Source organism: Neovison vison, chromosome 12 (genome assembly GCF_020171115.1).
Source record: "Neovison vison isolate M4711 chromosome 12, ASM_NN_V1, whole genome shotgun sequence".
In the NCBI taxonomy this organism is placed as follows: Eukaryota; Metazoa; Chordata; class Mammalia; order Carnivora; family Mustelidae; genus Neogale; species Neogale vison.
In genome coordinates this window covers 117,586,627-117,614,110 of record NC_058102.1, presented here as the reverse complement: position 1 = coordinate 117,614,110, position 27,484 = coordinate 117,586,627, and the positions used below count along the sequence as shown (strand labels likewise).

Genomic DNA, 27,484 nt, shown 5'->3' with positions numbered 1-27,484 from the left:
CAAAGCAAACAAACAATTCCTAACTTCCTACAAAGATTTTGATTAAAATCTGTAGTATTTTTGTTATGATGGTATAAGTGTTGCATAATTCTACTATTCATCTTACCCTTATTTGTTCAGTGGAGCTGCTGCTAAGTTCATCGCCAGACTCAGAATCCTGATGTACTCTTTCAGAGCCTTCTCCTGCTGAATCACAAGACTGCTCCTGGGAGAAGCTAGTTTTCTCTACATCCAAGAACTCTGGACCGGGAAAGTGACCAAATAAGCGCGTCCTATTCTGGCCAGAAACCTTAGGAGAATGTGAGTCACTGTTAAACTTTCCGTTATTATGGGTCAGGTCCAAGCTTAGGGTCACAGTCTGACCTGGATTATAGTTCGGTCCAAAATTCTGATTTGCATCACGAATAAGACCTGTTCCTTGAACAGACGATGATGGCTTTCCAAAACTTGAAAGCTCAGGCAATTTGTTCACATTTTCTGTTGACCTCTGAAGATGGAGACTCTGTATCATTTTCATAGAATTATTTGGCAGTCCAGCTGCCTGTTTAACAGGCGGCATGAGAGCTTTACGGGTGACCTCCTTAACATACTGGGCTGGCACATAAAACGCCTTGGAATTCTCATCGGGTTTGACTTGCCACCAGTCATCATTGGTCTTCTTCACCAAGATGTATCGTTCCCCTTGTTTTATCACAATCTTTCTGTCCTTAGCTTCATATTCATAATCATATTCCACTTCAATATACACTTGTCCTGGAATAATCTTCCCACTTCTGTCAGCCATTTTTATTCAACAATGTTCACCTCTCAAACAGGATGGTATGCCACATTATGGCTTTAAAGCTTGTTGTATTAATAGAGCTATTTTTATGAAAGTGGAGGAAAAGAATGAAGAAAACGTTAACATAGCCTAGATTTTTTAAGATTTATTCATAAGCACCATATAATATAGGCCCTTAAAGAATATTACCTTCAAATCTCAAACCCCAGAAACTAAACATGTGTCTAGCATCATATGTATTGTCCTATATTAAAAACACTAATTCTAACTGTAATCTACATTCTCTAGTCATTTATGAACAAAACCAAATCAATTACTGGAATAGTAAATACCCTAACCAGCCAGAGAGAAAAAAATTCAAAAATGAGAAGTGAAAACTTTCCTTCTTTTCATGACTACCTCAAACCTCCTTCACTTTCTTAGAAAGGCTCAATAAATATGTCTCAGGCACTTACCAAGGGCCGGGCGCTGAGCTAGGTTCACTTACCTGAGAACTTTTTTGAAAGTGGAGCTGAATTTCAATAACCCCGTACCCCTTATTTTCTAAAATGATCAAGAGTACTAATGATCTTTTAAAAAGTTAGCCAATTATACAAGTTTCCTTTCCTAACATAAACAGATAAAAAGGGCAGTATTTTAATAGTTGGACAACGTACGCACACAAAGAAAAGAAACTCCTAGCTTACTTTGTTTCCCTCTTATGTCTACCTCAGGAGGGCCACAATTCTTGTCAGATTGAATCCCACAAATGCAAAGAAATAACAAGTCTTTATATCTGGATATGTTAAAAATTCTCATCCCCTCTGCCAAGGTCTGAAATAGATATAAGCCCTAAACTGGCTTGAGAAATCCAGGGATTCATTTTTATTTCTGTATCAATTCCAAAACAGTTCAGTACCTCAGAGAGAGTACTCAAGCCTCCAAGTGATCACAGCATCTCCATATTGCTACAACTCAAGTCAAGACCCAACCATAAATGTGTTGTACTGAATTGTGTTTCCCAAAAAAGTATGTTCAAGTCCTAACCTCAGGACCTGTGAATATGACCTTATTTGGAAATAGGATCTTTGCAGATGTAATCAATTTAAGTGAAGTCATACATGATTAGGGTGGGGCCAAAACCCAATGACTGGTGTCTTTATAAAGAGAGGGGGACTGGAAGCAGGGAGAAGACACACAGAGGAAAGAAGGTTACGTGACAACAGAGGCAGAAACTAGAGTGAAGCAGCTTTAAGGACTGCCAACTGCTAAGCTGGCAAAGCTAGGAAGAGGCAAAGAAAGATTGCTTCCTAAAGCCTCCATAAAGGGAGCAGAGCTCTGCCAATCTCTTTATTTTGGACTTCTAGCCTCCCGGAACTGGGAGATGATAAGTTTCTATTGTTTTAAGCCACTCGGCGTGTGGCACTTCGTTACAGCAGCCCTAGGAAACTAATATTCAACCCAGAGCTCAAGGCTCCCAAGGGAAACCTAAGCAATTCTGAATACTGAGATATACCAGAACTGTGTAAACCTAAGGTGCCGTGACAACCTACCAATCTTCAGCAGCCAACTGTTGGGCATCATATTGTGGAGTGTGTATGTGCAGTTAACAATCATTCCCCTCAAGACAATTTTCTTCTCTGTAATAGATAAAGCCCATAAGCCCAGATGACAAATAAATTATTGATCCAATTTCGGTAACAGAAATTTACTTTCTAGACAAACTATCTGGATAACAAACTTAATATAGTAATGTTTAAAAAAAAAAGAGAGAAAGAAAGAAAAAGAAAAAACTTACCTTAAAAGAAATAAATATCCAGTATTACACTTAAACCTATAAAAAAAATAAAGTTCATTAATTTCAAGAAGGATTGCTTTAAAAGGCTAATAATGTAAACGTTGCTCTTGCTTTAGAATAGCTATAATGGATTGCTCACATTTTTATAATAGCTCCAATGTTATAGATCACAATTGTGTTGTGTGCCATCCTCCAAACCGTACCCCAAAAAAAGGTATGCTTCAACACTACCCCCTTCTACTTCACTTACACGTAATTTCAACTTCATTTCTGCCCTTTATTTTTTATTCTAACAAATACCTTTTGAATTTTCTAGTAATATGAGAAACAACTTTCATAAAATTATTAAAGTGATGGAATACATTTTCAAGTTTATGGTACTGAGCAGATAGACTGAAAACAAATACTAAAAGCTACTGGGAGTCCTAACATATTTCCCCACAGACTACTTACTAATTATAAATAGAGGAATATGCCCCAAATAAGAGAAATGCAGCAGTCATGAGCTTAACCAAGTGACAAACTTAATTATACCAACAGTGGGACAACCTGGATGATATATGCTTCCTAAAGGGATGTACACAGTGTCACCTAAGTCGTACTCTTGTCAAAAACATTTTAAAGCTAAGCTAATTATTAGAAAATAATTCCAAAGTGTAGACATCCTATTAGATAACAGATCTGAACTCTCCAAAAAATTCAATTTCATAAAAAATGAAAAAAGGAGGAAGAGTCTTCTACATTAAAAGAGACCAATGGAGGCATCTGGGTGGCTCAGTGGGTTAAAGTCTCTGCCTTCGGCTCAGGTGATGATCCCAGGGTCCTGGTATAGAGCCCCGCATCAGGCTCTCTGCCCAATGGGGAGCCCACTTCCCTTTCTCTCTCTGCCTGCCTCTTTGCCTACTTGTGATCTCTGTCAAATAAATAAAATCCCTTAATAAATAAATAAATAAAATAAAAAATAAAAGAGACCGATGAACCACAGAAACCAAATCCACCTAGTGTTCTACAAGGTACCTAAAACTTACCATATCCAAAAGCTACTTTCTGTCTCTATCCCACCTGGGGCCCCAGCAAGTCTGCATGGTGTCCCATAGCATAGCAGTAATACAGATTCTAACCTTCCACATGTTCAGCCTTTACTTTCGTTTCCAGGAAGTCAATCACAATGTGCTTTTACCTAAATAAAAGATTTTCGCTACAACTTTTCAAAATTCCACACTGAAGTACTTAGCCTCAGGTGATTTTTTTTTCCTTTTTCTTTCCAGGAAGTAATAGAATAACTTAAGCAACATCTCTGAGCTCAGATGTACTATAATTAGTCAGATATTTACCCACATGAATGGAGAAAAGGAAAGTATGAAGAATAACAAGAAAACTGTAAGTCACACTAGGAGCAGAGAAGCTAGGCAATGGGGAGCAATGATAGGTTAAAAGCCAGTCCGAGTTCAGCCCCTTTCACTGCCAGGCTTTATGACTACACCTTGCCCAGTGACTAAAAAGCTAAGTATGAAGGAGGAGTTAGGAAGAAAGATAAGTCAATTCAACATGAGACACGTAATCTACAGCTTTAAAGAAAATGAGACTGGAAGGATAAGGAAAATGGAGACAAAGACAAAAACTTCTATACAGAAAAGGCAGCTGGGTATCAAGGCAAGCGATATGAGCAAGAGTGGACACAATGGGATAAGAATAGGGGAACTGGAGCCAAGATCGTGTTCTAGTTATAAAACTGGGGTGGTGAGATGGGGAATGAAACTGGGAAGCCCCAAGGAGACACTATTAAAATTATAAACTTCTAAAAAGTCACACAGCAGGAATTATGTATCACAACCCAAGATCTGGGAAAAGTTACATAAAAGAAGAAAAAAGCCTTATTATAAGCTATGGGTTCAAAGAAAATTAAAATTGTGGGGTAGCTCTAGAAACTCAGATCTAAATGAAAATCATCTTTAAATAGCTAAGTTATGTTACCTAATTTTATTTAAAACTATAACCTATAATAAAATTTTTTTTTACCTTTTTAACTTTTGTTTCTTTCTCTATTTTCCAAACTTGTGGAAACTAGTCTTCTCTTTAGACTAAGTTAACACTGTTTATCCTGATATCTTAACCTCTCAAGTATTTTGGTTAGATTCCTTACTGATCCAACTATAATGCTCTGAAGGCAACTCTCCTCCAGTTGAAATATGTTCTATAATCATCACCACACTCCTTTATCCGTATTCATCACGAAGTCACTTACAAGTAATTACCCAACCACCAATACATATAAAGTTTTCTCATACCTACTACCCAGTACCAACCACTTGTTTACTTGGCAGTTTCATAAATAGCCATGAAGGCTTCCCATGCCTCCTACCAGTCTTCTTCTTCCTCATGTTTCAACAAGAACAGATATACACAGAGATAAACACACACACAACTGCTTACATCTTTTACTTCTCTTCCCCCACATCTGATTCAGAACTTCCTACCAGGCTATTTTAAAATCTAATGGCCTCCTTCTTTTTCTGCCATTTTTTCTCCTTTTCTTTCCTACCACAAATTACATAGCTCAGAACATGTTATCTTCCTCCCCCAGGACATCTGTTTTAATCAAGTACATCTCTCAGCATGATATCTTTACTAGGTGTATCCAAAAAGTAAACAAGTAAACACAATCTTAAGAGACATATAGTAAATGCACCCATAATTAATAAGTCTACAATTTTTTTGGAATGAGTCTACACATTAAGCCTAACACACAGATGTACAACCAATTTAACAATTCTAGTGCTATGAGCAACAAAATATTAATATAGCCTCACACATAAATATTAACTAACTTCAAAACACAATTTAAGCCATTATTCTTGAAGTGAAGTTCTCCAAGGAGATTTAAAAGTGCTTGTTTAAGGGGCGCCTGAGTGGTTCAGTGGGTTAAAGACTCTGCCTTCGGCTTCATGATCCCAGGGTCCTGGGATAGAGCCCCACATCAGGCTCTATGCTCAGCGGGGAGCCGGCTTCCCCCTCTCACTCTGCCTGCCTCTCTGCCTTGTGATCTCTGTCTGTCAAATAAATAAATAAAAAGTGAAATCTTAAAAAAAAAAAGCACTTGTTTAAAATGAAGAATCCCTAAACAGGCCTCTACTAAAGAAATCAATTAAACTTAATGAGCACAACAAATAGTTAAGGACAATTCCAGTATTAAGTTTCAGAATAAGAAATTATAGTAAATAATTTTGTAAACCGTATACTTGTACAACAAGAAATCATAGGCCACTAGTGAGCACTTCGTTTTTCATAATGCATGATCCCTATTTTCTAAGAATAAAACAGTACAGAATATAAGACATTTATTTAGGTCTAAAGAACAGAAGAAAAATACAGTAATTGATATTATCAACTATTCTAGACATAAGGAAATAGCAAAAATGGGGACAGCAGAGGGATACAGGAAATAATTGGTATTAATACAGGTAATAATCTAATTGTTTTAGATTTAAATCTAAAACAAAAATGAGGAAACAACAAAAGAAGCATTTGGGGAAGCAAGCATATTCTACTAAAAATGATATTTGCATGGGGTATTTTAAGGCAATTTGTGCCATGAAGTCTTAGTCAGAAATGAGGGTGGACATGATGACTTTTTTTGAACTGTTACAAGAATGGAGAAAATATTCTTATTTAAAGGAGAAGAAATATGACCTTGGGTTTGACAATGAGTTTCAAGATAAACCACCAAATACACAATCCATTGAAAAAAAAAAAAAAAAAAAAATAGGGACGCCTGGGTGGCTCAAATGGTTAAGCATCTGCCTTCAGCTGAGGTCATGATCCCAGCGTCCTGGGACTGAGTCCTGAATCAGGCTCCTGGCTCAGCAGGGAGTCTGCTTCTCCCTCTCCCCCTGCTCAAGCTCTTTCTCTCTCTCTGTCTCAAATGAATAAATAAAAAATCCTTTTAAAAAAATTAGAACTTTATTAAAATTAAAAACTACTGCTTTGTGGAAGACACTGCTAAGAGAATGAAAACATCAACCAAACGCAAGGAGAAAATACTTTCACTTATCTGGCTAAGGATTTGTATACCAAGTAAACAAAGAACTCTTAAAAGTCAACAAAAAGAACTTTATATGGAATAGGTTCTGAACGGAATGGAAAAAGGATATGAAAAGATACCATGAAAGAAAACATCTATGGCAAATAAGCGCATGAAAAAGTGTTCAACATTATGTCATTAGGGAATTACAAATTAAAACAAGACACACAGCACACACCTATTATAATGGCTACAATCCAAAAACCTGACAACACCAAGTGCAAGTGAGGATGTAGAACAACAGCACTTCCATTCATAGCCCGTAGGAATGCAAAATGGTTCAGGCACTTTGAAGACAGTTGAGCAACTTCTTACAAAGCTAAACATGGTCTTCCCATCTGATCTAGCGATCACCCTCCAAGGTATTTACCCAAATAAGTTGAAAACTTATGTTCACAAAAGGCCCTGCATGCAAATGTTTACAGTTGTTTTATTTATAACTGCCAAAAACTGGAAGCAACCAAGATGTCCTTCAATAGGAGAAAAGATAAACTGTGAGACATCCATACAATGAAATATTATTCAGTGATAAAAAATAAGGTATCAAACTAAGAAAAGATACAAATTAATCTTAGATATATTTTGCAAAGTGAAAAAGGCCAGTCTGAAAATGCTACACACTGAATGACTTCAAGTGTATCACATTCTGGGGAAGTCAAAACCATAGAAAGAGTGATTGCCAGAACGGGAGTGTGGGAAAGAGCATTCAGTAAGTGAAGCACAGGAGATTTTTTACATCAATCAAACTATCTTGTATGATCCTGTAATGGTGGATATATGACACTGTACACTTGTGAAAACCCATTAATCTTTACAACACAAAGCATGAACGTCCATGTATGCAAATTTTAAAAAATCATTCAGGAGGTTGGGGGAATCACAGGATTTTCCAAGAAAGCAGGTGAGACAAGATAGTTTAACAATATGACAAATACATGGAACAACCTCTGGAGAAGGATGCTGGAATTATCTTGGAAATAAGAGAAGTCTATAAGAATATAGGCAAAAGAACTACACAAGTACTCTATTCTAAGCTGATAAAAACATTTCCCATGGGGGTAGAAGTCAAAAACTCTGATACCGCCATATATGTACACTAAAATCAAATAATTAATTAAATGGAATTCGGATGATGGGAGCCAGGTTTCTCAATGACTGAGTGGGAATTTATAATCCTGCAGAAAAGTTTAGAATGATCCATAGATTAGATTTGGAGACATCAATATGAATTCATTTTTAGCTTACTACAGATAAAGTTACATAAAGATGATTTCAAAAAGAAATATTACAAATGGGTGGGGGGAAGGGGTAACAGGATGATGGGTATTAGGGAGGTCATGTGTTGTGATGAGCACCGGGTGTTATAAATAACTAATGAATCACTGAACACTACATCAAAAACTGATGATGTATAACTGAACATAATAAACAACAAAAAAACAGGAATATTATAGATATATCTCTATATATTGCTTAGTATACATATGCATATTTCCTTTCTGTCAGCAAAAATGACAGCCTAGCAGCAATAAGTATACCTAGCACCCAGATACAGTTTCTAATATCATTCCCCAAGGAACCAAGGCTCTTGGAGAAATGGCTGATCCAAGTACTGTGGCAGAAAATAACACAAGATGAGCCCAGAGCATCTTAAGTGCCACACTGACCCTTCCCCTCTGGATTTTAAGGACTAGATTTAAATCCAAATTAAAAGTGATACCATGCATATTTTATATTCATATTAAAATACCTTACATTATGCCGACATATGTTCAAATAATTTAAATAAACTCATGCTTCTTTAGGTACTTTATCACATTGCATTTATGGAGAATCCATGCCTGGTTTTCTCATCAAAACATGAATTACAATTATTTAACAGGTAGTGTTCTCTATTATCAATGGTTGTTATATTTTCAAAATCATTCTAAAATAATCTCTGTGTGGAGAGTAAATACTGATCTAGCTGATACATGACAGCAGAAAGTTGGGAGCCTACTGTATTAAAAATTTCACATACACAGTACTTGAGTATAGTACCCTGATCAAGCCCTTTCAGACCAAAAAGGACTAAAGATTAAACTGGAATTTATTCCCTTCAGATCCATTTGCACACACTAAGAGTTTTAATGTGGTGGTGCAGGATACCAGAAGATAGCCTATAAGGTAAAAACAAACAGAACTAGTAAAAAGTCTAAGGAACAAAAAGGTTTTCTTGAGCCAGTTAAGTTAATTTCCTCTCCCTTCCGATTCTCCTACTTCATAAGCACCTATATTGATAATGGCTCCATGCTAACCTTTAAAACCACCCTTCTCTGTGATCCATTCTGCTTCCATATTTTTCAGTTTTTTTTCTTTTTTACTCTCTTCTAAATGCACTCCAACCAATGGATTCTTCTATACCCTCAACACCTGAGTCCCATTTTTTAAATTTCTTATTAAGTACTTTCAAAAATAATCATTTTTAATCGAAAATATACAAAGAGGGGCACTTGCGTGGCTCAGTCAGTTAAGCATCTGCGTTCAGCTCAGATCATGACTGGGATCAAGCCCCATGTGGGGCTCTCTGCTCAGGGGGAGCTTCTCTCTCTGCCTGCTGCTCCCCCTGATTGTGCTCTCTCTTTCCCTACCAAATAAATAAAATCTTTAGGGGGGGGGGACATAAAGCAAAATAAAGAAAGAAATTAACTTTTTTTTATAGTTCACATAAATTTGATCTTGCCTCTGTGGCATCTCACCTGTCCCCCTTTTTAGTAAGAACACCTTGATTTTCCTTTGGGGAAGCACCCACACTCATGATCTCAGACCATACCATTACACAAGTTGTCATACATTAATCAGAAAATCATAACCTTGGTCTTTATAAAGCTTAATAGGATTTCTAGCCCTCTAATAACTTACTCTAGGAAAAAAAGTTCATTTTCTTAACAACCCATTCAGATATTCCTCCAAAACTATACACATTACCCTCTTAAAGAAAATCTTTGAAATGACTATTTATATTCAATTACTTTCAAATGTTTACCAAATCCTTTGCTTTAAAAAAACATATAATCTACAAAACAGAGGCAAATACAATTGTAGTGATTTAACATCTGGCCACTGCAAAGTTCTAGTCAGACATCAGTAACTTAAAATTTAATAAAAGGGAAAAAAAACTATTCTTTTTAATGCTTAAATTATGCCAACCTACTCCAAATTAACAATGTGATAAGAGCCACTATAGGCAAAGGACTTGAATAGGTATTTTTCCAAAGATGATACACAAATGGCCAATAAACACAAGGGAAGATGATCAATGTCACTATCATTAGGGAAATGCAAATCAAAACTTCAATGACACCACTTCAAACCAATCAGGATGGCTATTGTAAAGAACAAACAAAACAAAAAACAACCAAGGGGCACCTGGGTGGCTCAGTGGATTAAAGCCTCTGCCTTCAGCTCAGGTCATGATCCCGGGGTCCTGGGATCAAGACCCGAGTCCAGTTGGGCTCCCTGCTCAGCAGGGACCTGCCTCCCTTCCTCTCCCTCTGCCTGCCTCTCTGCCTACTTGTGATCTCAATCTGTCAAATAAATAAATAAAATCTTTAAAAAAAAAAAAAAAAAAACCACCCAAAATAAGTATTGATGAGGATGTGGAAAAACTGCCCTTTAAAAAAAAAAAATTATTTTATTTATTTATTAGAAAGAGAGAGAGAGAGCGCAAGTGAGAGCACAGCAGAGGGAGAAGCAGACTCCCTGGTGAGCAAGGAATCCAATGCGGGGCTCAATCCCAGGACCCCGGGATCATGACCAAGCCGAAGGCAGACGCTTAACTGACTGAGCCACCCAGGTGCCCCAGAAATTGCCATTCTTGGGCATTGCTGGTAGGAATGTAAAATGGTACAGTCACAGAGGTAAAGAGTACAGTGGTTTTTCAAAACACCCAGCAATTCCACTTTGGGTACACATCCAAAAGAACAGAAAGCAGGGACTTGAAAAGATAGACATACGTCCATGTTAATAGCAGCACTAATCACAACAGCTAAAGGGTGGAAGCAAACCAAACGCCCATAGATAAATGCCTAATCAAAATGTGGTATATATATACAATACTATTGTCTATATATTACCAAAATAGTCACTACAGACCACAAATCACCTTATACCCGTCTACCCAAAAACCACAAAAGTCAATAAATCCTCACATAGGTTTTACAGATCCTCTTTCAAAGTAAATTTTAAAACGCAAATATTCAAACTTTTAGAAAACCGAAAAGTAGCACTTACGTAGCACACAAATGATGACCTACTACTACTATCAATGCCTCAGAGCTTTCTGTCCTCTCCTGGGAAAGAAAATACACCATGATTCTTTTTTTTTTTTTTTTTTTAAAGATTTTATTTATTTATTTGACAGAGAGAGATCACAAGTAGGCAGAGAGGCAGGCATAGAGAGAGAGGAGGAAGCAGGCTCCGCTGAGCAGAGAGCCCGATGCGGGACTCGATCCCAGGACCCTGAGACCATGACCTGAGTCGAAGGCAGCGGCCCAACCCACTGAGCCACCCAGGCGCCCCAATTTGTACTAAAATTTAAGTTATTTTACAAAACACTGAAAAGCCAATAATGCAAGTTAAATCCAAACAAGATATCACATACCTACCACAATACAGTTATTTTTACAAAACAAGACAATACAAAGTGCTGATACCAACAACTGGAACACTCATACAGAGCTAATGGAAGTGCTAAAAACGGGACAGCCAGTTCAGTAGTCTCCTACAAACATACATTTTCTGCAGACTGTATTCTGGGCCATGAGACAAATCTCAATAAATTTAAAAGGACTGAAAACATACCAAGGTATATTCTCTAACAAGTGAATTAAGTTATAAATTAACAAAACATAGCTCAAAACTCACAAATTTGTTGGAATCTAAACAACATACTTCTAATTATCTCACAAGGAAAAGAAGAAATCAAACAGGAAATCTGAACTGAAATGTAAATGAAAACATGACATCTCAAAACTTACGGAATGCAGCTAAAGTAGTGCTCAGAGAAAATTCATAGCACTAAATACCCATATTAGAAAAGAAGAAAGGTCTCAAATCATTGATGTACACTTCCACTCTAGGAAACTAGATGAAGAGCAAATTAAACCCCAAATAAGCAGAAGAAAAGACATGAAAAGAGCAGAGAAGAAATCAATAAAAAAAGAGAGAGAGAAAAATGTTAGATGAAATCAGAAGCTGGTTCTTAAAGATCAATAATACTGATAACCCTCTAGTCAAACTGATTCAGAATAGAAGGGAAAAAAACACAATTACCAATGTCAAGAATGAGACAGGGGATATAACTATAGATGTATAGACATCAAAAGGAAGATAAAGAATATTATGAACAACTTTAAGCCAGTAAATCTAACAACTCAGATGACCAGACAAATTTCCTGAAAGACAAATTACCAGAACTTCAGAAGAAATTGATAACCTAAGTAGCCATGTATCTAATAAAAAAATTGAGCTGTCTTTAAAAATCTTTAAGATCTTCCCACAGGGCACCTGGGTGGGTCACCTGGTTAGGCGTCCGCCTTCGGCTCAGGTCATGGTCCCTAGGTCCTGGGATCAAGCCCGACGTGGAGTCAAGCTTCCTGCTCCCTCTCCCTCTGCTGCTCCCCCTGCTGTGTGCTCTTAAGCATGCACTCTCATGTTCCCTAATAAACAAAATCTTTAAAAATAAATAATAAACAAATAATTTTCCCACAAAGCCCTGGCCCAGATGGCTTCCCTAGAGAGTTTTACCAAAAATATAAGGAAAATAATGCCTGTTACACAAAGCTTTTGAAGAAAATTGAAACAGAAGAAAAACATCCCAATTCATTCTATCTGGTCACCATTATCCTCATACTAAAAGCAGACAAAGACATTATAAGAAAAACTAAAGACCGACTTCCCTCATAAATATAGACACAAACTTATCTTCAACAAAGGACTCATATTTAAATATACAGCAAACTGTACAAGTCAATAACACAACTCAATAAAAAATGGGCAAAAGATATAAACACTTATCCAAAGATCTACAGAAGGTAAGACCATTAGAAGATACCCAATATCTTTAGTTATTAGAGAAATGCAAACTGAAGTCACAAAGAAATAACACTACACATCCACTAGAATAACTAATATTTAAGACTGACAATACACCAGTGTTTTCTAGAATGTGGAGCAATCAAAACTCTCACACACTGCTAGTGGACATTTTATAAAAATGGTAAAACCACTTTGGAAAAAGTTTGGCAGGTTCTTAAAATTTTAAATATATATCTACCATAGGACCCAGGAAATCTACCCCTAGGTATTTATCCAAGAGAAACGAAAGCATGTATCCACGCAAAGACATGCAGGTGAATGTTCACACCAGCTTTATTTCTAATAACCCCAAATTGGAAACAATCCAAATGACCATCAAGAGGTGAATGGATAAACTAATTGTGGTATATCCACACAATGAGATATCACTCAGCAACAAAGGGGAATTAACTATTAAAACACACAACAAACTGGAAAAATCTCAGAATAATTTTCCTGAGTAGGAAAATTTAAAAAAAAATCCAGACAAGAAAGTGCATACTATATGGTTCCATCTACACACAATTCTACAAAATGCGAACAAATCTATAGTGCTGGAAAGCAAATCAATATTGACCAGAAAACAACCCTTAAGCTCAAGGAAATTTGGAGGGCAAGGTGGGAGTTAGATATGTTCAAATTACACATTTAAAATATATGCAGCTTATTACACAGCAATTATACCTCAATAATACTGTTTTTAAAAAACCCTAATGATATAAATTCAAAGTACCCCCTATCACTCCCACACACACACTAGAACGGCTTTAAGTGCATATAAAGGATATTTCATGTGGTAAGGATGCCAGCAACTGGAATTCTCGTTCACTGCTTGCGGGAATGCAGAATGTTAAAGCCACTTTGGAAAACATGTTGGCAGTTTTTATAAATATTAAGCATGCATTTACCTTACGATCTAGCCATTGCTTTTCAATACCTCTAGGTATTTACCCAAGAAAAATGAAAGAATAAGTCCACGCAAGCCTTATATGAACATTCACAACAGCTTTATTCATAAGTGCTAGAAACTGGAATCAACTCAAAGGCTTACCAGCTAATGAATGCCTAAACTAATCATACATCCATCTGTAAAACAGGAAAAAATACAAACCAAAAGAGATCCTGGGAAAGGGTTGGAGGGGGATGGGCAAAATGTAAGGTTAAGGGGACTGGGAGATACAAGCTTCCAGTTATGGAATGAATAGGTCATGGGAATAAAAGGCACAGTATAGGAATATAATCAATGATATCGCAATAGTGTGTATGGTGACAGATGGTAGCCACACTTGTGGTGAGCAAAGCATAAGGAATAGAGAATGCTGATGGGCGCCTGGATGGCTCAGTTGGTTGAGTGTCTGCCTTCGGCTCAGGTCATGATCCTGGTGTCCTGGTATCGAGTCTCATATTGGGCTCCCTGCTCAGCAGGGAGCCCGCTTCTCCCTCTCCTATTCCCCCTGCTTGTGTGCTGTCAAATAAATAAATAAAATATTTTAAAAAGAGAGAGAGAGAGAGAAAGAATGTTGAAGTGCTATGTTGTACACCAGAAACTAACATAACATTGCATGTCAATTATACTAAAAATAAATTTTTTTAGGAGAGACCCTTGTGAGAACAGATAGAGAAAATGTGAAAAAGTACTTAGTAAACTATAAAGCATGACACAGAGCATCACATTAATCACTGCTTACTAAAGGAAGTACTGTGGTGATAGGAAGGTAGCCACAAATACCATATGAGCCTTCTACATCTGGCTTGTTTCACTTAGAACAACGCTTTTGAGAGTCATCCATGTTGCTGTATGTAGCTGCAGTTCACGCCTTTCTATTACTGAGTATTACTCTATGTTAGCATACACATATTATAACTCAATAAAACTGATTTTTTTAACAAATCAGTAATATGTAGCAAAATATTGGTATTTTAAAGATACCACTCGAACTGCAAAATGTAATCTAAATTACATTACTCAAGGTTAGGGACCTGAAATTTTTTTTTTTTTTTTTTTTTTTTTTTTTATCAGAGAGAGAGAGGGGGACAGAGTGAGCACAGGCAGACAGAATGGCAGGCAGAGGCAGAGGGAGAAGCAGGCTCCCTGCTGAGCAAGGAGCCCGATGTGGGACTCGATCCCAGGACGCTGGGATCATGACCTGAGCCGAAGGCAGCTGCTTAACCAACTGAGCCACCCAGGAGTCCCAGGGACCTGAAATTTAAATCTAGGATTTGCCATTTCTTGGCGCTCAGATGCTGAGCCCCTTAACTCACCTGTAAAACAAACAATATAAATCTCCAAAGATTCTTGTGAAAATGGAAAAGAGAAAAAGTATTCTGTAAACTATAAGGCACAACACAGAGTATCCACAATAATCACTGCTTAACTCAAAAAAGGGTAAGTTTCAGGGACACCTGGGATGGCAAAGTCATTTAGCATCCAACTCTTGGTTTCAGCTCGGGTCATGAGTTCAGGGTTTTGAGATCGAGCCCCGTGATGGGCTTCACACTCAGTGCAGAGTCTGCTTCAAACTCTCTCCCTCTGCCCCTCCCCACTGCATGCGTGCTCATTCTTGCCCCCTCTAAAATAAATCTTTAAAAAAAAAGTTGTGAGTAGAAAAATTGTGACAAATTAACTAATGGCTTAAAAAAATAGTCCCTCCTCAAATGCACATGCCTCTGCCTCTTCCTAGCTATGTGATCTAAGACAAGTTACTAAACCTCTCTGAGCCTTGTTTCCTTCCATTTGTGAAACGGAGCTTATTAACAGCAGATACCACATATTGAGAGAATCAAATGAGTAAATATGTGTAAAGCACCTGGTATAATGCTTTACAGATTTTAGATCTTCTTACAAAATACTATTATTTCTATGCTACCAAACCTTAACTTAGCAGCCATCCTACCCTTCCAAAGTACAATAGTGTAGGTAATATCAGTGATCTAGATCAGGGCTTCTGAAACTTCTAGTGAGCAGAATCACCTGGAGAGCTTTTCTTTAAAAAAACAAAATAAAACAAAAAACTTTTTTAGATTAGTACTAGACTTAGAGAATTATGCAAAAATAGTTCAGAGAGTTCCCATATATCCTATACACAGTTTCTCCTACCATTAACATCTTATGTTAGTATGGTACATTTATCATATCCAGCGATATATATGAACATATCATATACAGTAACATCCATGCTCTATTCAGTCTTCCTTAGTTATCCCCTAATGGACTTCTTCTGTTCTAGGATCCCATCCAGAATAGCACATACACATTTTGTAGTCATCATCTGCAGTTTTTAAAACACAAGTTACTCTCTCATTCCTAATGAGAGCACTATTAGCTGGGGCCCAAAAATTTGCATTTCTAACAAGTTCCCAAAGGATGCTGATGTGGCCAATCTAAAAATACATGGAGAATAGCTCTGGTCTAGATTCTAGACTCCAGAAGTGATGCTCAATACAGTAGCCACTAGCCAAATGTGGCTACTGAGCACATTAAGTGTGTCTAATCTAAATTGAAAAGCCCCGTATATGTAAAATACACCAAGGATTTGAAGACTTAGTCTGAATAAAAGAATCATGTTGATTACATGATGAGATGATAAAAAAAAAACAAAAAACGTATTTCACTTGGGATTTTTCCCCCTATTTTTACTTTTTACCATGGGAGTACTAAAAAGCTTGAAAATTACCCAAGTGAGGGGCACTTGGCTGGCTCAGTTGGAGGAACACGCAATTCTTGATCTCTGGCTTGCGTTCAAAACCCATGCTGGGTGTAGAGATTACTTAAATAAAAATAAAAATAAAATAAGGTTACACAGGTGACTGGCATTATATTTCTATCGGACTGCAGCGTAGTTTGTGGTCTGAGCACCAAGGGTATGTGGAAGAGCACATACCTTGTGGTAGAGCACCAAGGGTATCACCTGGGGACTTGTTAGAAGTTCAGGTGATTCCCATGCACATTAAAGTTTGAGAAGCACTAATTATCAACAGGGGAGGGATACTTAGAACGTCAGCATGTGGCAGTCTGGTTCAAATAAAAAGCTAATCAACTGCAAACTGAAACTGCATGATATTTGTTAAGTCAATAAAAGGAGTAGGGAAATGGCTGAATCACAGCAAAGCCATCAACAACTAAGGATGTGGCATAATTAGACCAGTTAACAACTGAAGAAAAGAAAAACCACAAAGATAGTGACCCAATGGGTTCCTCAAAAGAGGATGATATGAAAAGCATGATTTGATGATAATAGATGATACCACCATATCATACTTTTTCATGTCTGACTCATTTCACAAAACAGTGCATATTTGCAATTAAAACTAAAAATGTAAATACAAGAGAAAATAAAAGTTTAATTTCACTTTTCTCTCCCACTACTAGAGAACTGGAATGTCCATTTTGGGCAGATTCACCTTAAGTTACCTTTTCTTAGTACCAATTTTCTCAGGTAAGCAAAATACTGGTAGTGCCATATAAGGATTTTACACATCACTGTATTCAGTTTTATTTCAGTCAACTTCGAATTTTTATTACCCTATTATTCTCAGGAGTGTCAACTGCACAACTTCAAGTACATAAATTTGTAAAGCCTACGGTCTATCCACCTATTTTTAAAAAGCACCAAACAGAAACTTTCTAAATGAAATGAAAACCAAATGATTAACTACAAACAAGCTGTTCTTCTACAGCGTTTATACTACATATTTTCACTTGTGCCTCACAACTGGTATAGTAAGTAAAAAATGAATAAACACCTAAAGATACAATATTGACTATATACGGATAACTAATCTTTACCAATGGCACATTAAGAATCAATGAGTTATCGACCTTTTCCAACTTTTATGGCTGATAAAGCATGAACAGAAACCTATCAACAGATACAGGCATACACATACACACACACAATCTGTTTCATTACACTTAATTGTTTTTCCCCAAGAACAAACACCTCCAAAGCAGAAAGCTACATGCAACCACGGGTCACACATATGCATCCAGGTTGTCTGGTTCTTCAGGGTGCATGGCTCAAGGTTAACTCTTCAGATCCTGCTTTTAGGCACTCTGCTGGGCTCCCAATCCCTATTCTGAAACGTTTCCAAGGCATTTCAAAACAGAGTAAAAGAGAAAACTACTAGTACCAGCAGCCGAATGTCTACTCAGACAAGAAAAGGTACAGAAAGATGACCCATTCTGTAACACACCTTCCTATAGATCAGGTAAGGAACACTGGATATGGACAAATAACCGCTCTAGGCCACTGTTTCCCCAAGTTTTCGGATGAAACAGGCATGGCTAGGGGCTAGATACTTTTTAACAACCTTTCACTAACACTGAGTCTTCCGAGGTCTCAGCTTCGGAAGGGTGGCAGAATCTCAACCAGAAGCCGAGCTTTCCTCCACATTTCCTTCCCTTTTGGAATATGTGCATAAATATTCGATAAAAGCTGCTCCCGTGTGTCATAACTAACCATAAAGCAATTCCAGTGTTAGCTGACTTTACCCATCATAAACATTTCACTTGGAATGACATCCGAACTTTCCTAAAGGTATGCTTTAAACATTTTGCTTTAACCTTTGCAAATGCTTTGAAAACTGCTGCTGCAGTCAGAAGGAAACCTCACAAGCCTCTGAAACTGAAGGCCCTGCATTTTTCCGTAATGATGACCCTGCAGACATTTCTTCTCAGAGGGTCTGCAGTAACTAAAGACACAGCACGTAAAGGACAGCCATTCTTGGAAGACCATCAACTACGCTGAAATGGGAGGAGGTCACCACGCTTGTAAAGAGTTTTTTTTGTTTTGTTTTGTTTTGTTTTTTAATTCAAGGACTTTGAGGAGATTGCTCCCAGAAGAGCCAGAGTAGCAAGTGTCCATTCAATGGGGCAGGGCACTTCTAAAGACTGCAGAGACGAAAGTACCCGTTTAAGGTCAGCAGTCCTCGAGGGGAGGCCTCAGGTAGGATCCCCCGGGGGGCGGAGGCTTACACACCCAACAGCAGTTTGAGAGCGGGTACACGCAGCTGCAGAAGGCGAGGAAAGAGGGCGGCACCAGCCTGCCTTTTACACACACACACACACACACACACACACACACACACTCCTTCCTAGGGGCGGGGCGGGCGGGCGCTGCCCTCACACAGGAAGTCAGGAAACCCGGGGGGCAGAGGAGCCACAACTTCGAGCCATTTAAACCCTCTCGCCCACGTCAGTCAATGGGCTGGCAACGGCTCCCCTTCCCCCCGCGCCCACCCTGCGCCCTGCGCCCCACCCCTTCCGAGACGCTCCCGGCCGCACCTCGCGCGCACCTCGGCGGCGACGCGCCTCCCGCACACACCTCCCCCTAACTCCGCCGCCCTCGGCGGGCACAGCCCCGACCGCGGACGCCTTTGTGCAGCACCTCACCAACCTGCCCTCTGTCCACGGGGACCCGCGTCCCGCCACCTTACCGAGAGCACGGCGGCCTCGCAGGAAGCAGCTCCCTCTTGTATTAGCACGGGGTCAGCGGGACGCCGAGGCGAGCCCGAAGGTCGCTCACACCGCGGCGGCTGCGGCCAGCCAGTCCCCGCAGGCTGGTCTCCGAGGGAGGGTAAGTTCCAGGGCACGTCGGAGCGCGCCGGCGCGGGGGCGGGGCGGGGCTGGCGGCTCACGTGACGGTAGGGGGCGGGGCGAGGCGAGGCTCACGTGACGACCCGGGCGGGCGCCGGGTGAATCGGCGGGGGTGGATGCGGGAGGAGGGGAGGCAGAGGGCGGGGCGGAGGGACTGGATTAGGGACTCGGGCTGGCAAGGTTGCTGCCCGCCAAGTGGGCGTAAGCACTTTGTAAACCTGAAGTGGGAAACGTTGAGAGAAAACGCTCGAGAGAAAATAAGTGAAAGGCATAGGGGAAACGGACCCAACAGTAGGATGGCAGGAATGGAGCCCAGGGAAAGAGGGGCGGTGGGCATTGCCCGCACCCTTTCTTGGCCCACTGGCCTGCTGGGAGCTGCTGGCCAGACGAGGTCAGTCAGTTGTTCACTGCCCCGAAAATCCCGCGGGGAGACTCGGAAAAAGTGCCACACGCCACTTCAAGGGGACGAAATGGAACTCTGGAGGCACTGAGTCCATGTAGTGGGGCCATGCGGAGCTGTCCTGCGCTGGGACTACCAGGGCCGATTGCTTCACCAGCTGTACACACTCAAGGATGACGGAGGCCCTGGGGATCCAGGAGCCGGCCGTTCCATGATCAGGCTGCTCCAGAGCAGCATAACCACTCATTAAGCTGCCCACGGGGCCTGCTGTGTGTAAGCCCCAGGGCCACAGTGTCGTTGGCCAAAGTCATCACAGATTGCAGCGTTTGCAGTTTGGCAGCACAGAATCCAGAAGTCAGAGGCATTAAAGGTTTTTCATGTGGGGGGGAGCCTATGGCAGCAGTAGTACTGGACTGGGAATTTGGAAAAGACACCTAGCTTCTGCCTTTGTCGCTTCTTGACCTCAGCTGTCAACGGAGTGTGTTGACTGAACGAAAAGACTCCTCCTTCTTCTAGCCCTAAATTTCATGACTCTGAGGAAAACTAACTCATAAGTATTAGGTTCTAAGAAACCAGTCATTTAGTAATCAATTGTTGAGTGTGTCTGTTAAGGTGCTGGATAAAATTTTAATGATACCGGATTAAAAAAAAAAAAAAAAAAAGCAAGGTATGGTTGGGGAGGCACTCTCCAGAATTGGCCCTTTTCTGTTCTTATCTCATACTTAAAGATGCCATTTGTGTCTGGTGTCCTCATAAGCTGAACTTCCTGTTGTTTTTTAATGACTGCAAAGAACCCAGTGGGTTACTGGCAAGAGTTTAAGAGCTGTAGTTTTCCACCTTCTTATTAAATTAAATTAAATCTAAGGGGGGGATAGTGCTTAAGTTTAAAATATTTCCCTTTCAGAAAGGAAAGCTACAGAAAAAGAAAAAAAAAAAAAGCCAAGACCATACTGTCTCTATCATTGCACTCGCTTTCCTTGGCACTGATTTTTTTTTTTTTTTCTGTGTTCCTCAGTTTCTACATGTTCTCTTTTCTATGCCCTCGTTAGTGTATGGAGTAGTGCTCCTGTATGCTTCTGAAACTATTTGCCATAGAATCCCTCGTGATCTCTTTCTAGAACCAAAACAAGGAACGACTGTGAAAAGTAAACTGTGCCCTGATAGGAATGTGCTGATAACTTTATCTTCCCTACTCCTCACCCCTGAACTGGGCACCCTTGGTTTCAGGAATAGATAGAACTGAACAGTTTGCACATACTTGCTGATCTGCCTGTGACTCCACTTCCTATTTCACAACATAATCTCAGATGATACCACAATGCCCACAGTATGCTGATCACTACCAACAGCAGATGGAGTCGGATAAAAAGAGCTCTCACCCATGTGTGTTGTTTGAAAAGGACCTGATGGAGAGCTATGCAATCATTTGCAACACTGCCTCTAGTTAGTTTTTAAATAACACCAGTAGCATATGTCTGGCGCCTGTGCTCAGGATCGCAACAGATCATTTTCAGGATATTGACATTTAACTGGCTACTAATGAGGTAGCATAGAGTTCCAAAATGTAGAATTCAAATGTAAGCTCCACAAAGGCAGAGGTTTGCGTTTGATTTGTGTGTATGTGTGCGTGTTTATGTCTCCAAAGTGCCTGAAACACAATACATTTCTGCTGAATGTATTTTTGAGTAAAAATAGGTAAACCCGCTTTTCATTGTGTATTTCTAAATGAAAAGGCATGAAATTATATCTGGCATCCCTGCTTTGGCTTGGCTCTAGAGGAAGGGAATTTGGCAGTATCTATCAGAATTACAAATGCATACACATTCTGAATTTACTTCTAGGGATTTATCCCGCAGATGTATTTCCACACTTGAGAAATGATAAGGTATTTCTCATAGTATTGTTGAGAATAGCAAATGATTGGGAATAACCTTAATATCCATCCTCGGGACCCTTAGTTAAATTAGGATAAATCCATACATTCAAATGTGGCTAACAATAGAAGCAAAGATCTTTATGTTTTAATATTATAATCTCCATTTTTTTTTTGTTAAATGAGAAAATGGTGCAGAGTAATGTTTTGGGTTGTATATGCATTAAACTAGGACAAACTAACTGTTGAGGTATAAGAAATCTGTGGATGGAAGTCATGGAAAAGAGCCTTTATTGTATTCATATCTAAAGTTTTTGATACTCAAACCATGAGAGTGCTTTCTCTAGTCAAGAAGATAAATAAAGGGGCACCTGGGTGGCTCAGTGGGTTAAAGCCACTGCCTTTGACTCAGGTCATGTTCTTGGGATCCTGGGATTGAGTCCCACATCAGGATCTCTGCTCAGCAGGGAGCCTGCTTCCCCCCCCACCCCCCGCCTACCTCTATGCCTACTTGTGATCTCTGTCAAGTAAATAAATAAAATCCTAAAAAAAAGTTAAATAAAATATTTTATTTAAATTTTTTCTGGTATCTTTATTTTGTTATTAAAACATCCAGGCTTCATCTATTTATCAAAGTTTACCTAATCAGAATAAGTATATCAAGTAAACTGGTACATACATCAGATAAACTTTTTAAAGATTCAGTTATTTTCGTTAACTTCTGATTGAACAATAATACTCCTGAAATAATTTAAGATCCAGGTCTTACCCTTAGTTTGAAGCTTGTTATACACCATATCAAATATACGTACATTTTCAAAAGTACTTTATTTTTCTTGAAGTAGAGCCTGACTTGAACAAATTATAATGACTTGGATCCTCTGATTTAAATAATAAAACTAGAATTTTGTGAACCCTCTGTTCATCTCCTAATTAAGGTCAAGAAAAATATATTTGGGATAAAACCCTGAAGGCATATCTTTCTATGTGTATCGTTAACTCGCACACTTTGGAATATCAACTGCCTCCTGTCTTCCACAGTTCACCAAGATGCCCTGGAAATTATTTTGCCTATGTTTCACCATTTTATATATTTCTAGGCTTAATTCCCAGAAATTTAAAATGAATTATAATTACAAACTACAGTAGCATTCAAATTTACATAACACCATCTACTTAAGGATTTCAAGGGCTTGTAAATATTTTCTTGTGAAATCTCAGTTTTCACCATATAAACTTATATGAACAGTGTTTTTACACTCTTGTGAAAGACAAATGCAAGCATAAATAATTAGGACTAAACGGCGACTTGCCACCTGGAAATTTTTCCAAAACTCCATAGGCTGCCTGATACCAGAAAATGCATAATGGGCTTTACAATTTAAACTATGTAACAAGCCAATCAATAATTAAAGACCTATTTTAATTTCTTCTGCTCATATCCTTTAAATTAAATATGAACTCTTTTAAGCTTTATATATAACTCAGATATAAGAAATGACCCTAAAGTTAATAAAAATCAATGATGAATAACTCATCATCTAGAACTCATGAAAAACCTTTGGTATTTGTCACAAGTAAGCAGTAGAACAATGTTTCAACATGAAACACAGCTAAGATAGAAATATTTCTTGATTTAAAAACAAAGATACTTCTCTAACTTTGGGAATTAGGCAAAAATGTCTGCTTTCATCATTCCTAGTCAACATTGTACTGGTGGTTCGACCAAGTATCTGGCAATAAGTAAATTTGTAGATAAAACTTTATGTACATTTATATAATGTTGTACAGTAGATAAAACACACAAATCACATTACTAAAATCCATATGATTGGGCAAGGGGGATTAAATAAGATAAAATAAATAAATAAGTAAGCAAGATAAAAGTACCTACCCTAAACCTGGCATTTGGTAGGTAGTCAGCAATGATAGACTTGAAGTTCTTTTTTTTTTTTTTTTAAGATTTTATTTATTTATTTGACAGACAGAGATCACAAGTAGGCAGAGAGGCAGGCAGAGAGAGAGAGAGGAAGGGGAGCAGACTCTCCGCTGAGCAGAGAGTCCGATGCAGGGCTCCATCCCAGGACCCTGAGATCATGATCTGAGCCCAAGGCAGAGGCTTTAACCCACTGCGCCACCCAGGTGTCCTAAACTTGAAGTTCTGTGGAGTTTTTCAACTCTGCGAAAGAGTCAATTGTTCTAAAGTAGTGGAAGACAGACCTTTACAGGTTTACACAGGCAAGGAATGAAAATAGACTTCTTTCTGGGATGCCTGGGTGGCTCAGCCAGTTAGCGCCTGACTCTTGTTTTCAGCTCAGGTCATGATCTCATGGGTCCTGATCTCATGCGAGATCATGTGAGATCAAGCCCCGCATCAGGCTCCACACTCAGCACTTGGGATTCTTTCTCTCTCCCTCCCCCTTTACTCTCCCCCCACCTGCACTCTCTCTTTTTTTTCTCAAACAAATGAATGAATAAATAAAATCTTTAAAAAAAGAAAAGATACCTCTTTCTTAGTCTGGGCTCCTCCAGAAGCTGATCTTGAGGCAAGGATTAAAGTGCAGGACGTTGATTTGGATGTGAGGGAAGGAGATAGGGAAGAGAGGAATTGGTAAAGAATGTCTGTGGTGGGCAGTTGGAGGTTAACCCCACCAGGGAAACTCTGGGAGCAGAGTGGGAATAACTTCTATTTTCAGATAAAGCTGATAGCAGTCCTGAGCTCAAACACATCTTCAGTTTCTGAGTTTTCTTTAAGATACACACAAGATGGAACCAGCCGCCATAATCCCATTTTCCTAAAGATGCTGGCTGAAGCCTCCTCCTCCATGGTAGCAGGGGCCTTGGCTCCTTTTAGGTGAGTGTGTGAACTTTGCATTGCTTGCAGTGTATGTGCTGCCAATTCACTCTTATAATTCTGTATAGTATTGGCTTGAAGAGTCAGTCCTAGAGAATTTTCTCTGTTCCGCAATTAGGAAGAAACATTTGTTTTTTGTGTGGCCAGAATTATGTTTAAAAATACTAGAACATTAAAATGCATATTGTCAGGGAAGCTCGGGGGCTCATTCGTTAAGCATCTGCCTTTGGCTCAGGTCATGATCCCAGGGTCCTGGGATCAAGCCCCTCATCCGGCTCCCTGCTCAGCAGGGAGCCTGCTTCTTCCTCTCCCACTCTGCCTGCTTGTGTTCCCTCTCTTGCTATGTCTTTCTCCGTCAAATTAAGTAAAATCTTTTAAAAAATAATAAAATGCATATTGTCCTCTTTACCATTACGTAAATTAGAACCCTATCATTTTCCGGAATCAATCCGAGTGTGATGCTATGACTACAAAACTCGAAGTCAGATCAACTATAAATCAGATACTTGGCCATTTGGACTGTCTACATTGCTGAGAACCAAGGAATTTTTTATTTTTTATTTTTTATTTATTTATTCTTTTTTTCCCAAGAAATTTTTTAAAAGCAGGGACACTAGTACATGGAACAGAATTCATGCAAAAAAACTTACCCAATTTGAAATTCTGAGTTCAATGGGATGGTTATTCTCCTTACTAACCACCATCCCCAGATTCATTCTGTGCCCTTCTCTGTCCTGCTTTATGCCCTGGAAGCCAGTCCCTTGGAATTGTATCCAAACCCAGGGTTCCTTGTCCTGTTGGTTTTGGGTTGGGAAGTACTGACAAAGATAGAAGGTGCAAAGAGAGGAAGGTCTGGTGTTTCCTACCCCCATTCCCTGTCTTGCCCAGGTTCTGGTGGTAAGGTAGATGCTTACCTCCACAAATGCAGTTCCCTTTAGGCAGCTCTCTTCTCATGGTTCCTGCTCTCTGCGGGCACGGGACCACAGACTGGTCTTTTCTGTCACACCTAGAGGTCAGGATGGTGGGAATGATTCTTGACTGTTCTAATCCTGGAGTGCCTAATCACCCACCCTCTTGTTGGCTCCTTTAACCCTACCCACACCTCTGTGAATGGTCCCATCATTAAATTTTCTTCCACTAAATTCATTTAAGTGGGCCTTTTCCTGATTGGTCCCTGCCTGACACATTGGATTGACCGTGTTCCTAATCAGGAGCAGCTTAGTCTTTGATAAATTGTGATGATTTTTTTCTGCCACTGAAATTAAAAGGATTCCAAAGGCACCTCAGCAAAATAATAATAATAATAACAACAACAACAACATCAACGCCCTGAGGGCAGATGAAATGAAAGGAGAAAAACACTCCATCAAAAGCAGCAGCAAATGGTCAAGCCCAATTTTGAAAGCATTTAGTAAAGGCATTTCAAGAACCCTCAAGGTCATTGAACTTACTCTGATGTTCATTTTAATGACTCTACGCGCTCCTAGTAATTGGGGCTTCTTGGTAATCCTAAAAGACATTGTGAACCTCCCAAAAAGTAAGATCTTTGAAATAAAAATAAGAACCTCTGCTCCTGTTTCTCTGTTCTTATTAATGGTTTAATCACTGGAATAGAAGGAAGGAGGGACAGAACATCTACTTAGCAAATACAAACCCTCCACAGGCAGGTTCTTACATGATATAATTTACATAAAATGCTGGCACACATAAAAAAGAGTCCGTTACCACAAGATGCTGGCTAATGCTTAAGGTATTCAGATTTGTTTTTGTAAATTTGAGTTCCTAGACTTAAAGAAAATTGATAAAACTTTATTTTTATTTCTATTTTAATATTCATTTCAATTTCTAAAAATACAATAGGCAACATCATTTATCAATCACCACTCACTAGGAGAAATACTTTTTTTTTAAGATTTATTTATTTGAGAGAGACAGAGAGCACACAAGCATAAGTGTGGGGGAGGGCCAGAGGGAGAGAATCTCAAGCAGACTCCCCACTGAGTGCAGAGCCCCACAGAGGGCTTGATCCCATGACCCTGAGCTCATGACCTGAACAGAAGCCAAGAGTCTGATGCTTAACCAATTGAGTCACCCAGGCGCCCCAGGAGAAATAAATTTTAAGTAAAGAGATGAGTTGTATCTTAATACAGCAACCTATCTAGTTAAGTAAAGGATTTTACTGGGATGCCTGGGTGGCTCAGTCAGTTAGGCATCTGCCTTTGGCTCAGGTCATGATCCCAGGGTCCTGGGATTGAGTCCCGCATCAGTCTCCTTGCTCAGTGGAGAGCCTGCTGCTCCCTTTGCGTGCCGCTCCCCCAGCTTATACACTCTCTCTCTCTTTTTCTCTCTCTCTCTCACTCTGATGCATAAATAAAATCTTCTTTTAAAAAAAAAGATTTTGCTAATTCTTTAGATCAACTTTGCATAATTATTAAAGAAGTTCAATGATTAAAATTACTGAAGTTTTGGAAGGGGAAAAAATTCAACTTTCAGGGAACACTGTACTACATCTGTTGATATTATCATGACAGCATTTAGGTAATTGTCATGGCAACCACAATTTAATCCTCCATTAGTGTCTTGGAACACTCAGGCACCCCGGGAAGTGAGGAGGGTGATTCAGCAGGCAGCACACTCCTGTCCTTGTGAGTCAGGAAAATACCAATGTTCTCATTCAGCATAGGAAATAGAAGATACAGCCACTACATGATCTGTGACCGTTTCCATAAGCACAAGGTACTGGTTTCCTTAAATATTCTTTTTTTTTTTTTTTTTAAAGATTTACTCGTTTATTTGACAGACAGAAATCACAAGGAGGCAGAGAGGCAGGCAGAGAGAGAGGAGGAAGCAGGCTCCCTGCTGAGCAGAGAGCCCAATGCGGGGCTGGATCCCAGGACCTTGGGATCATGACCTGAGCTGAAGGCAGAGGCTTTAACCCACTGAGCCACCCAGGCGCCCCTCCTTAAATATTCTTAATCACATTCTATGTTCATGGATTTTGAGACA

The 27,484-nt window shown here is 39.3% G+C and overlaps 1 protein-coding gene across 4 annotated transcripts in view; it reads right to left on the bottom strand.

Annotated features, from left to right (window-relative positions):
* The window catches only part of ARHGAP12 (Rho GTPase activating protein 12), a 110,051-nt gene extending 90,713 nt beyond the window's left edge, over nt 1–19,338 (bottom strand). For 2 of the 4 annotated variants that reach the window (XM_044228682.1, XM_044228686.1), the window contains exons 1-3: nt 19,192–19,337; nt 2,559–2,594; nt 107–861 (exon numbers count right to left, since the gene is read on the bottom strand). In XM_044228682.1, coding sequence (XP_044084617.1) covers nt 107–784 — 678 coding nt within the window. In that variant the 5' untranslated portion in view covers nt 785–861; nt 2,559–2,594; nt 19,192–19,337. Of the gene's footprint in view, nt 1–106; nt 862–2,313; nt 2,371–2,558; nt 2,595–19,191 lie in introns of those variants that run through there. The other 2 variants (XM_044228685.1, XM_044228684.1) reach the window with 2 other exon arrangements.
* Nucleotides 19,339–27,484: the final 8,146 nt, after the last annotated feature.